This window comes from Lactuca serriola, chromosome 6 (assembly GCF_051521515.1).
Source record: "Lactuca serriola cultivar US96UC23 chromosome 6, Lser_US96UC23_V15, whole genome shotgun sequence".
Classification (NCBI taxonomy): Eukaryota; Viridiplantae; Streptophyta; class Magnoliopsida; order Asterales; family Asteraceae; genus Lactuca; species Lactuca serriola.
Genome location: NC_136413.1, coordinates 56,501,966 through 56,514,606, shown reverse-complemented (window position 1 = coordinate 56,514,606; position 12,641 = coordinate 56,501,966). Strand labels below are relative to the sequence as shown.

Genomic DNA, 12,641 nt, shown 5'->3' with positions numbered 1-12,641 from the left:
TTCTTGCACATTAGATCATCTAACTTTTACTGTACATGTCAATTAGGTCATTATCGTTAGTTTTTAACCATTCCTCCGTTAACTAGTTTTCTAAATTACACGAATGGCCCCTATGGTTTAAATTTCTTTCGTAATTGGTCGTTATCAGCCATGTTTTAAATCAGACGACTAAAACTACCACAATCCTGAAACTCTAGGGACCAAAGTGTAACATTGTCATTTTGGGAACAAATTGCAGATTATTGTTATTTTATGATTATAAAAACCTGAAAACCAAAAAAAAAAATCTTTTACATGGTAGCCACCCTGGATCTAGTTGGAGATACGCAAATCGGTGGGTTCCTAAGCATCAACGGCGAAGCCAATCTAGTCGCCAACCTCGACGGTGAAAACGACCTCTGCAGCTTTGCTGACGTGGAGACGTTCTTAGGCGGTGACATCGTCTTCTTCTTTGCGCTGGCCGTTTTGGGTCTGGTCGGAGATATAAAAAGTGGTGGACTGCGAATCTTTACTTGAAACTTAGCCATGGCAATAGGAGGCGGCGGTGTCTTGATTAGAAACTTGTGAGGGGTGGTCTGACGGGTTCTTGTAATCACCGACGACCTTGTTATGCAAAATTGTTGGTTTTGTGAAGTAGTTGTTGAATGGAAAAGGGGGTTCGGGAAGATCACAGTTTTTCTAGCCTAAGGTCTGTTCTTCGGTGACACCCTATTCGCCGGAAACTGACCCTTTTCATTCTCGATTTCTTTGTTGGGTGGTGAACCGGAGACTTTGAAATTAATCTGTGATTTTGCTCTTTCAAGTAAAGGAGAATGTAGATTTGATCGGATTATCTGTTTCTCTCTCTTTCTCTGTGACCGGAGCTCGGTGGTTTTTGGGTTTAACCTCGAATTCCGTCTAGAATCAATCACCGGAGTTTTCGGATCGCCGCCGGCTCAGTGGTAATCTTTTTGGCTTTCGTTTCAACAGCCGTCACGATTTCTCTAGGAAATTGACTGACATTTGATTAGGCTTTTAAGTATCAAAAATAACTTAATACCAACAAATTATGAATAATAATGAATTTATCAGATTCAACATATTTGATCGATTTTGAAAGAGCGTCGGGTAAGTTAGGATACGAAAGAATTTAGGGAAGACGATGACAATGTTGCACTTTGGTCCCTAGAGTTTCAGAATTGTTGTAATTTTAGTCATGTGATTTAAAACATGGCTAATAAGGACCAATTACTAAAGAAATTTAAACCATAGGGGCCATTCGTGTAATTTAGAAAACTAGTTAACGGAGGAATGGTTAAAAACTAACGATAATGACCTAATTGACATGTACAGTAAAAGTTAGATGACCTAATGCGCAAGAAAAAAACATAATTGGTCAAGTCGGACAAATCACAAAAGCTCATTGTGCTACAGTGACATTATCCCTAATATTTTATCATTTACGAATTGATTCGTTTTATTACATATAAACCTTTTCGAAATGTTTATTTAAGTGTAATACTATATTTACTCAATTACAAACTCAAGATACTCTCTAGTACGTTGACATTTTTGGAATATCTTTACATTTATAACTTTATTCAACCAATGAACACATAAATATTACTTTTATCCCATTTTTCAAATACAGACATATTTGTACCTCTGAATAAGTCAAACAATTACGATCACTTTTGCAAATCTTAATTTTACTATCTGATGCCCAAGATATTCAGCGCATCCAAGATATTAAACATATTTCAAGATCTTTACCAGTTTATAATTAAATTTTTACCTAAAATATTACACAATCTTTACTAATTTGATTACGAAACTACTTAAGTTATTTTTGACCAAAACATATGATATGGGTGGATTCTTTTCTAAAGTAATTCTAATTTTAGCTTTTATTTCATAGGTATATAATTATTATTAGTTACATTTTTTTTTTTTGCATTAACGAGGTGTTTAGAAAAACCCTTTGCAAAAATAAGGTCTTTTTTAAATCTCTTTTGCAAAAATGGGGTGATTTGACCAAAAGTTTCATTTTTAGTCCTTACGTAATTTATAGTTTGAACCCTCATATTATATCATTGTTACTATTCAATTTTTTTTAAATTATCTTTTGGCAGTTTTTATATATTATTTACCAAACTGTTTACTAAAAGTATATAATAATAATAACAATTTATATATTAGTTCTGATCAAGGTTGCAAAAATCACTCGACGGTAGCTCGGCGGTGGACTGAGGTCAAGAGATTAATCGGTTAGGCGAGAATTAATCGGGAATCATTAATTATTAAAATAATTATTAAAAAAATAATAAATATAACATTAATCCTAATAATATAAGTAAACAAATTAACAAGTTAATAAATATAACATTAATCCTAAGAATTAAAAAAATTATCACACAATTAAACTAACGAATCTAGTTTTTTGTTTGTGCATATAAATTCAAAGTTAATTTCACACTATTAGAACTAATTCCATTTTTTTGTTTGTGCATATAAATTGAAAGTCACTTCCACACTATTACAAATACTATTACAACTAATTCCGTGAGGCCCTTTAAATATAAAAAGATAGGGGAAATACGGTTTCTCAAAAAAATTAAAACAAAAAACTGAAGATTGCAAAGATTTATATTTAAAAATATTGGAAATGGATGTAATGATTCTTATAAACCCATCAATCTTACAATAGAATGGAGAATTATAATAAAACTATCCTCAAGGGCAAACTGGTCAAGAGACCAACCAAAGAGAAGTAGACCAATAACCAACAACCTAAACACTACAAAATAAATTTTATGCATGTAATTTAACATTTCAGCACATTAAAAGAGATCAACAATTTTAAATGGTTAATTGTAGGTAATGTACACCAGGCTCCATGAATTAACATTGATGATAACAAGTTCTTCATAATAAAAAAAAATATATAATTCATAATTCCAAAACAAGTTTGAGCCCTGCACATCAGCACCTTCATATCTGATCACATTTATATCTGATAACATTTGCAAGTCGATGCCAGTAGAAGTCGTATTATATCATAATTTTTAAAAAGTAAGCATATCAACGCAGGATATGAGAATAAGTCATAATAATATCCCAAGATGATTTATAAGAGAAATAATAGATAAACATAACATACCACCCATCTTGTTACGTGAAATAAGAAGAAGCGAAGAACAAAAGAAGAAAAGAGGAGTTAGACCACCTGTGGTTCAGGTTCTTCACCCTCATTTTTCTTCGATTCGACCTCATCTTTCTTCACCCTCGATTCGACCTAATCTCATCCTCACCAATCCTTTCCAGATTACCCGATTATTGATTGTTGATTGAGTTCAATACTTTCCATCTGACGGTGCTCAGTTTGATGTCGTTCCATTGATGTTGTGGCAGAAGATGATGGCAAAAGACTAACGGCAGCAGGGGAGGAGTGGGAGTCGAGCAGGGGAAAAGTCAAATCATAAAGAAAATTGGGGAAGAACGAGATGCAAAAAACATATATGAGCATCCCACATCGAAGCTGGGAACATTCTATCAAGGAAAAATACTCTATAAAAGGGAATCCTCCCTAAGAGAACAAATGCACTTATGTTTTAGGCAACCTATCTCCTTTGAGTTGGTGGGTCCTTTAGATTCAGACGGACCGATTAGGTCCAAGTTTGACCGATTTGGTCTGAGTTGAGCCGACTTTTACAGATATTGACCAAGGCCGCCTAGTTTAACCCTCTAACACCTATTCGTAGGCGTTTGGAGGCCGCCAAGTGCCAAGGTGCTGATTAATCGGCCGCCGGACCGATTTTTTACAACCATGGTTCTGACAAATATTAATATTAACAACTTTTACCATTATTAAAATTTCGTCAACACCCTCAAATTGATACGGAAATCAAATATATTACGACATTAAGAAATTAAAATATTTTCTCAACATAAAACACAAGCTACATTAAACGTGAAATGCAAGCCAAATTAGACGTGAAATTACAAGATCAATAAAAATTACAAATTTCACATCGCCCTAAATCTTGGTTCAAAATTTTGACATTTTCTTCGAATATGGCCAGGTTAATTGCATAATCCACATCTACGGGGTTCATCAGGCTAACGAACATCCATCACATTATGATTTCGATTTGCACGCCTTGTCCCTCGACAAATAACAAATTTTGAGTTATTTGCTTCAATCTTCCAATCTGACTTCAACCAATAATCAGCGTGAGGAGGTGGTGAAAAAGTGTAATTGTATTGTTGTTTATACGTTATAGTAGTGTAAACAATATTCACAATGCAAAGAGGGTTATCCACTCTGAACCGACATAGAGCAAGAGCATGTGAACATGTGAATCTTTCCATCTGCCATTTACCACATGTACATATATGTTGATAATAATGGGCATTATGTGTATTCCTTCTGGTTTCATTTATCTATAACTTGGTTATAATTCTGTAGACACCTTCAGAGTAGCCAAACTCAGATAAGTTATGACGTTGTGCATGAGTAGCATGGTTAACAAAAAGACGCCACATACGTGGTGGTCGAGGTGTATTGCATTGCATTTCAATATCATTGTGTTTTCTAAAAAGTTGCACACTTCTATTGAATGTAAGATCCATACGTGGTGGAGGATGTATAAGGCAGCAGTTGCATAATTTAAATTTCAGTTATTATTTCCTACACAAGATCCAAGAAAAATTGTGTATCAACCCAACGTGTAATCTTCCACATATGGTGATTTTGCTTCCTCATTGCACGAACATACCATGCACATTGTGGTGTATAAGACAAACTATTTGAACTTTCTCCTTCATCACTTTGAGTCTTACACTTTGCTACCTAATAATTACTTTTACTTTCATAAACTTTAAACTCCCTATTTTGGGCAATCGACCAAAGTGCTACTACCTTTTTTACCTGCTCCCTACTTTCAAATAACACTCCTAGCCTTATTTTGTTTTCTAATTCCTTCGAACAATCTATATGAATGTTATCTTGGAAATCACCTAAGTCGTCATCGCCTACATCTTCAATATCATTCATAAAGTTCAGAACTGGAGTTTCACAAACATCATCAGAATCGTCCCCAACATCACTTACTGACTCACTAACATCATCTTCACTAAGTGGGGAGTTGGGTTCATCAAATCTGAAGGCATCATCTGCCTCAAATCTATCATCATCAGGCAAATGAAATGGTACATTTGTGGGATTGGCCACAAAAATCATGAGATTGAATAGGCTCAGATACTTCACAATTACAAAGAAGATCTACAAAACTAGTATTTGAAGGCCACATTACTTGTTCTTGAGTAATGTTTTCAATTAGTGTAATAACGTTATCAAATTGTAACTGCATAATAAATAATAAGATAAAATACATATATTATAATGATAAATATAATGTTTCACATTAAATCTATGCAATTTAGATAAGAATACGTACCTTATGATTAAGAGATGAAAAAAGGTCGGTAACTGAAGATGAAAACGTGAATGAAGGATAAAATAAACTAAGAACACATTTGAGAGAATAGTTATTTGATGAAGAAATTGTGAGAAAAAATTGAATTCAGTATAATAAAATTATAGTGCCAAAAAATGAATTGAAAATATGTGATTTGACAATTGCTCTTGCTTTTTTCAGATGAGCAGGAAGGTGTTTGTTTTATTACGCGAACAGTGATTTGTTTAATTTATTAGATGTATAATAATTGTCTTTTTTTTATCATGAATAGTAAAAGAATTTTTATATTTTGTAAAAGATAATAAAACACAAAATTCATAAATATACTGATTTTTAATATTTTTTTAGATAACATATTCGATATCGATATATATTTGAAGGTGTTGACTATTGTTATATTTTAATAAATAAATTTATCTATAATATATAAAAAATATCAAAGAATAACAATTTAAAAATAAGATTTGTAAATAGAAAATATGATCATAAAGGGTTTAAAATAGAAATTAAAAATATCAAAAATGAAACATTTTAAAAATAGTAACTAAGATATAATTTATAAGTTTAAAATTTAAATTATATAAGGACTAAAACTGAAACTTCTGATAAAACCACCTTATTTTTGCAAATTGATTTAAAACCATCCTATTTTTGCAAAGACTTTTTGAAAAAAAAAAAAAAAAAATCTTCTTTTGTTGTTTTCTTGATTTCTGCTACATGATCAGTTGCTAAAAAGACTAAATTTTTATTAATATGAAGGGGTATTAAGGGGTAAATTAGTACATAGTTTTTGAATTTGGTTTGCTTTCAAAACTTTCAAAATTTTGTTTAATAAATGTTATTCTTTATTTCATTTTCTGGACTATAAGTTGTGGTTCAATCCGGATATGTAAAATTGGTTGTATGATTATGTTACTGTTTTACTAATAAAGGTAATGATGTTTATGATTAGATTGTCAAGTTGTTTAGAAGTTTGATTTAGCCCCAACTACAAAAGCTAATAAGTGTATATGATCATGATATAAACCTATATCTAATGTGGTGATACATGTTCTTGGAAATGAGCAGGGTAGAAGCATTGAAAAGATGTTTGGAAGATTGAGATAAGATTTTACTGGTTTGTTTCAATTGTATTCATTTATTATTCTTATAATTGTTAAACTTTATTATACTTTTATTTTTGTTCTTTCAGTTCATTAAAAAATTTTAATTTAAAAGTGTTTCATATTTGTTTTTACCTCGGACTTCAAAACGGTTTGGACCACACTGCTACCTTGGGTCCTATAGAATTATTCTAATTTAATTTAACTTTTATATACATTTTGCTTGAATCTATACATTTTTCGATGTGTGTGTTCACTATGTGATCGATAGGTAAGTTAACAAAAAGAATTACTATAAGTTAAATATTTTACTGATCAGGATTCAGGATTACTGTAGTAAGAAACAGTTGTGTATCTACATCTCAACAGCATTACAGTTGCACTCATTCCGCATGTGTTTTTCTATACTTGTAAATTAAGACACCACTGCACAAGTGTACGTTAACTAGACTGCAGGTCTATTGGCCGGACCACCGCCGGGAGTCCACCACTCACGGTGGCAGTAAGCCCCGGGGCAAACCGTAGTGCCTGGCTAGGGTTCACCACTCTCACGTCAAACCTCCGAATCAAACACAAGGCAACACTTTTCATTTCAACCAATGACATCTCCCTCCCCAAACAAACCCTAACCCCGCCTTGATAAACTGGATACTTATATGCACTTTCTGCCTTAAACTCCCCATTTCGGATCCACCTTTCAGGCTTGAATTCCAAGGCATCGGGGCCCCATATCCGCTCCATACGACCCATTGCATACGGGTGGTATGTGACCCGACTCCCTCTCCTCACGAAAGTCCCATCAGGTAACACGTCCTCTTGTTTAGTGAATTTGGAATCGAATTGCACTGGTGGATAAAGCCTCATGCTTTCGTGAAGCGCTGCTTGCAAGTAATGCAAGTTTTGTAGATCTTTAAAGCTGGCTAATGTATCACGGGTCTCACCCATGACCTGATCAGATTCCTCACGGATCTTTTTCACGACTTTCGGGTTTTGTGACATTAACAAGAAGAAGCTGGTCAACGCGGACGCCACCGTGTCTCTTCCGGCCAGAAGGAAACTGATGACGATGTCTCGGAGGTAATCATCGTCACTAATGGAACCCATGAATCTTGAAAGCAAATCATTATTTGAAGAAAAACCCGTTTCTCTTCGTGTCTTGATTACCTGATCGGCCATTCTTTTCACGATCTTGATGGATTCTTTTAGGTTTTTCTCACTCCCTATGTTGAAAAGTCTCTTGATTTTCCATATCAATGGCGACGGCGCCATGGCTCTCTCAGCACAAAGCTTAGAGCTCAGATCAAAGGCGGACTCGAGTTCTGAAACGGGTAGTGATGGTTTTAAGCTACCCGGGTCTAACCCGAATGAGAATTTACATATAGTGTCAAAAGAAAACCTTCTGAATACATCTTGCAAGTCCAAAACGGCGCCGTCTTTGTTCTCAGCAACCGATGAAAATAATGGAATAAGCCGAGATTCAATCTCATCTACCACAACATTCAAAGCGTGTGATCTAATAGACACACTCCCAAGTTCCAAACTCGCCATTTTTCTCTGAAACCTCCAGCACTTTCCGTCGACATTGAAAATACCTCGGCCGAGAAGATCTCCGAGGATGGTTGAGAAAGCTTTTCCTTTTGGGTAGTTATCGAAGTTTGTCTTGAGCATGTACTCAACGTTATCAGGGTTCGATGTAATTATATTGTTGAGTACATGGAGGTGGATGGTGCCTGTTGGCGATTTACGGAGGAGATGGGTGTACCAGTCTGAAAGATTCACAAACTCAGCCGCCCAACTCCGTGTGATGAAGGCGGTGCAGACGTCGCAGTTGCAGCAGCGATTAAGGCGGAGGATGTAAAGCGAAAAAGAGAAGAGGAAGAAAACGGCGGTGAAGGTGAAGAAGACAAAGCAAAATGAAAATTGAAGGTCCATTTTGTTGATGATGATCGTTTGAGATATGGTTGTGACTTGAGTCATATGAGTGTGTTTGTGTATTTATAAGCTGGATTGAGAAAGAGAAGGGTGAAATTGACAATTTCTGAAAAAGAGAGTGGTGGGCAGTTGGGGAAATGAGATTACGAGAATATGTCATAAGTAACGCATGCGTAAATTAAGTGAGAGATACAACTTGTGAAGCGGTGGGTATGTCATGGCTTACTCCATTCAACACTTCGCTTGTATACGCTCGTGGTTATTTAATTTGGATATTTCAGTTGGGATTCAGAAAATTTATGGAAATTTAATTTTGTGTATATAATAATAATAATAACCTATAATATAAATTTTTGACAATTTAATTATAACATTAATGTTTTGCTATTTCATTTTGGGAAGTGATTCGTATATAATGTCTTTTTGTCCTGCATTATATAGTTGTAAAATACAATATTTTAAAACACTAATTGATATGTATATAGAAAAATTATTGTATACGGATTAACTTCCTTTAATTATATTAAGAAGTAATATATTAAATAAATATGTGTAATAATTTATTGTTCTTATATATGTAATCATATTATTTTTCATCTTCAAAAAAAAATGTAATTGAGATAATATACCTTTAAGGCAAGCTTTTTAATCTTCTAACCATTAAAATGTAGATTACACAATCGATATAAACATCTTGTAGATTAATTACATTATAAATTTCCAAATTATTTAATATAATGTATTAAAGTTTGGAACAGATTTCTAACATCAATACCATAAAGTGGAAAAAAAATAATTAATGTCGGAAAATATTTTAATCTACAAGAAAACATTTACCAAAATGCTAATAAACAACTTACGACTACAATAACTATTAAAAAAAGGAAAATCTTGAAATAAAAATTTTAATATTTTACCTTAATTTACGAAAAGTCTAAAACTAAAATTTATTTACAAAAAAAGAAAAATTACCACTAAAAATAACGATTTGACTATTTTTTTTCGGTTTATCGGTTTCATTACTACCAGTTTTTATTAAAGTCTAATTATTTTATCCTAATTTACGAATAAGTCTCAAACTAAAATGATTTGACCATCTTTTCCATGTAACATATATTTTATCAGTTTCATTACTGACTTAGACACATGTTTATTAAATTAGTTAATAAGATGAATATCATGGGTTATATAATGCTACATGTACTGTAAAATTTGATATCCATCTCATGGGCTATAGAATGCACATGTCAGACATACCCAAGCATATGTTTCACGTAGGCATCTGGATCCTCGACTCTGTGAAGTAACCTAGTACGTCGGGCATACTAGGGGTACGCTTAGCGTACTCGACCAGTGGGCTTTTGTGGCTTAGGCCATTTTTTGACTATTAGGGTTTTGGGCCTTGTTGGGCCACTAGCGTTTCTGACTTTGGGCCATTGTTAAGTTGTGGGCCTTCTTAGGTGGTGGTTGTCGAGGCCAACACAAATAATAACCCTAAATATTACACACTAAAATAGTGTATAGTGGTAAAGGGATCGAATCCACGGAGATTGGTTCAATTTATAACTCTATGAAAATCTCTTTGTAAAAGTACTTGTAAAATGACAATAAAAATAAAATGGGGGTTTTGGTGTTTTGAAATACTTGAAACAAACTAGAATTAACTATGATTTAAATAGACAAATGCAACAAAAATAAGAGTTTGATGTAAAATCAATGAGGGAGAGATGGTTGACTTAAAGTTTCCTCACTTTGACTTTTGATGAACATATCATTAGAATCCAATGGTGCAATACTTTGATTTAAATCCTTAATTTGGCTATAGTAATCCAAGGAGCTTGAGATTACCTAGACTTTTCTTAATTGTTGAAATGGCTAGAGAAGCTCATAACAATTTCCTTAGTCAAAGTCACTAATTCCAAATAGCATGTAATTAGTGAAAGTCAACTAGCATTAAGAACCAAAAAGTCACCAAATCCAAGAGGGGTCAAATGCTTTCACCACCATGTTGGAGGAAATGTTTTTATGATTGTGTGAAGCAAAAACAACACAAAAATCATTTGTTGCTTGCTAATTTGAGGATCCTTTACTTAATCAAGAAATTAGCCAACTAATCACCACAAACACATTTAAACTCATGAACTAAAACATACAAGTAGTGATAAGATGTTAAAACACAAAACATTCCCATAAAGATTCAAGAACATGTTCATGGATTCTTCAACATTCAACAAAAGTTCAAAGGATTAACCAAAAGTCAACCAAGATTAGTTTAGCCAAGCATGGCCAAACACAAAGAAACAAAGTTAGAGAAATTTGTACCAAACATTAAGCAAGAATCAAGAGGTAAAAATATGATGTTCTTCAAGGGTTCTTGGCCTTCAAAAGTCTCCAAAACTCCAGAGAGAATCTTCAAAAATCGGATGTCCAAGAGTCTTCAAAAGATGGGCACCAACCTTCCTCAAATAGCCTTCCAAATGGATTTCCGAAATTACCCCTGCAGAGCCTTGCGCGACCCGCGTGCTGTTGCGCGGGTGGGTTGCGCGGGTGGTACCTGGATGTAACATCTTTGAGGTTTTGGGCCTCCATAGCTTAGCCCACTTAGCCCAGATCGAATCCAATCACCTCCTAGCCCATTTTCTTCAAGTTTTTCTTCATTTTAAGCCCAATTTGACCTCTCCAAATCCTCCAAATCTCGTGCACTCTCCCGATTAACAATCTACGCAAGCTTGAATAAACTCCCGCATCTTGCAAATTTAAAGTCTATTTCTCTCCAAGCCTTCAAATAACCATCAAGCTCGCTCCATGCATCATCTCCACAATCACCAAGCCTAACATCATTTTTGTCTACCAAATCTCATCGCTTCCCATACGTCCCGAACACTCCAGCTCCGCTAGACCCGAAAACCTGCAATTATGCTCACAAGATTCGAAAGTACCCGAAATAGTCATAAAATAACAAAAGGGAAAATATGCATGGAAATTATCTAAATTATGAATGAAATATGCTAAAATAAACTATAAAAAGAAGTAAACAAAACTAACTATCATTAGGTCCGGTCCCATATTTGGCATTGGGTGTCCTTTAGGAATTGGGCCATTATTAGGCTTTTAGTGTCATTGAGTTTGGGACTTGGTTTTTAGGCCAAGTGAGGGAAGGGTAAAATGGTATTTTACCCTGAGGGTTGGACAAATGAACTAGTAGACTGAGGTGAGTTTGCTTAGTATATTATAGGACACTAGGGATTGTATGTGCTTGTAGTCTTTATGACTTATGTTGTATGTGTTGTATGCTTGTGTGCCTGTTTTCTATATGTATGTGGGGTGAAATAGACTCGGTACAGCCTTGTCCTGCTATATGAGTTGAAATAGACCCGAGGGTCAAATAGACCCGGGGGTGAAATAGACCTCACACAGCCTTGAGCTGGCATATGAGTTGAAATAGACTTAGTGAAAGATCTTGTATGCCCAAAAGTCATTATAGAATGATATTGCTAATAATATATGATCATATAGGGTCACACCATATAGCAAGTTACTATCAATTGATTATTTATTAGTGTAATTTGATTATTAATAAATATATCTACACTTGTATTTAATTGGAAAATTATTGTTTCACGAAAATAATATTTTACTAATTGGGAATTTATTATTTGTGAAATAATATTTATTGGAGAAATAACAACTTATGAAATATATCATAAAGTATGATTATTTATAAGTTATATATATATATATATATATATATATATATATATATTAATAAACTAGTTCAATTTATAAAGAAAGTAGTTTTATATAAAATAAGCTAGTTACAATTTATATAAAAGATAGTTTTATATAAAATAAGATATTTATATATGACTATATATATATATATATATATATATATATATATATATATATATATATATATATTGGGACTTCTTTATAAAAATGATTGATTTTTATAAAGATAATATGTATATATATATATATATATATATATATATATATATATAAACTAGCCATGAGACAACTTTTGTCTTCTCTTGTGCTAGGTTTTTCGAAATTAGAAGAGGATACCAAGCATGGATCACTTTTGAATTGTTTAATCAATTCATGTCATGCTTGGAACAAAGTTGTCCATGCTTTTGTTTTATGG

The 12,641-nt window shown here is 33.4% G+C and overlaps 1 protein-coding gene and 1 pseudogene across 1 annotated transcript; both read right to left on the bottom strand.

Moving 5' to 3' along the window:
• Positions 1 to 290: 290 nt before the first annotated feature.
• On the bottom strand, positions 291 to 3,376 carry LOC145059777 (putative microtubule-binding protein TANGLED; annotated as a pseudogene).
• Positions 3,377 to 6,851: 3,475 nt separating this feature from the next.
• CYP94C1 (cytochrome P450, family 94, subfamily C, polypeptide 1) lies at positions 6,852 to 8,559 on the bottom strand. The gene has a single exon (XM_079006405.1). It carries the CDS (start codon positions 8,537 to 8,539, stop codon positions 7,004 to 7,006), a length of 1,536 nt encoding a protein of 511 aa, XP_078862531.1. The 5' UTR covers positions 8,540 to 8,559; the 3' UTR covers positions 6,852 to 7,003.
• Positions 8,560 to 12,641: the final 4,082 nt, after the last annotated feature.

Coding starts and splice junctions, on each gene's coding strand:
- CYP94C1 (XM_079006405.1), bottom strand. CDS start 8,539: ATGACTCAAGTCACAACCATATCTCAAACGATCATCATCAACAAAATG.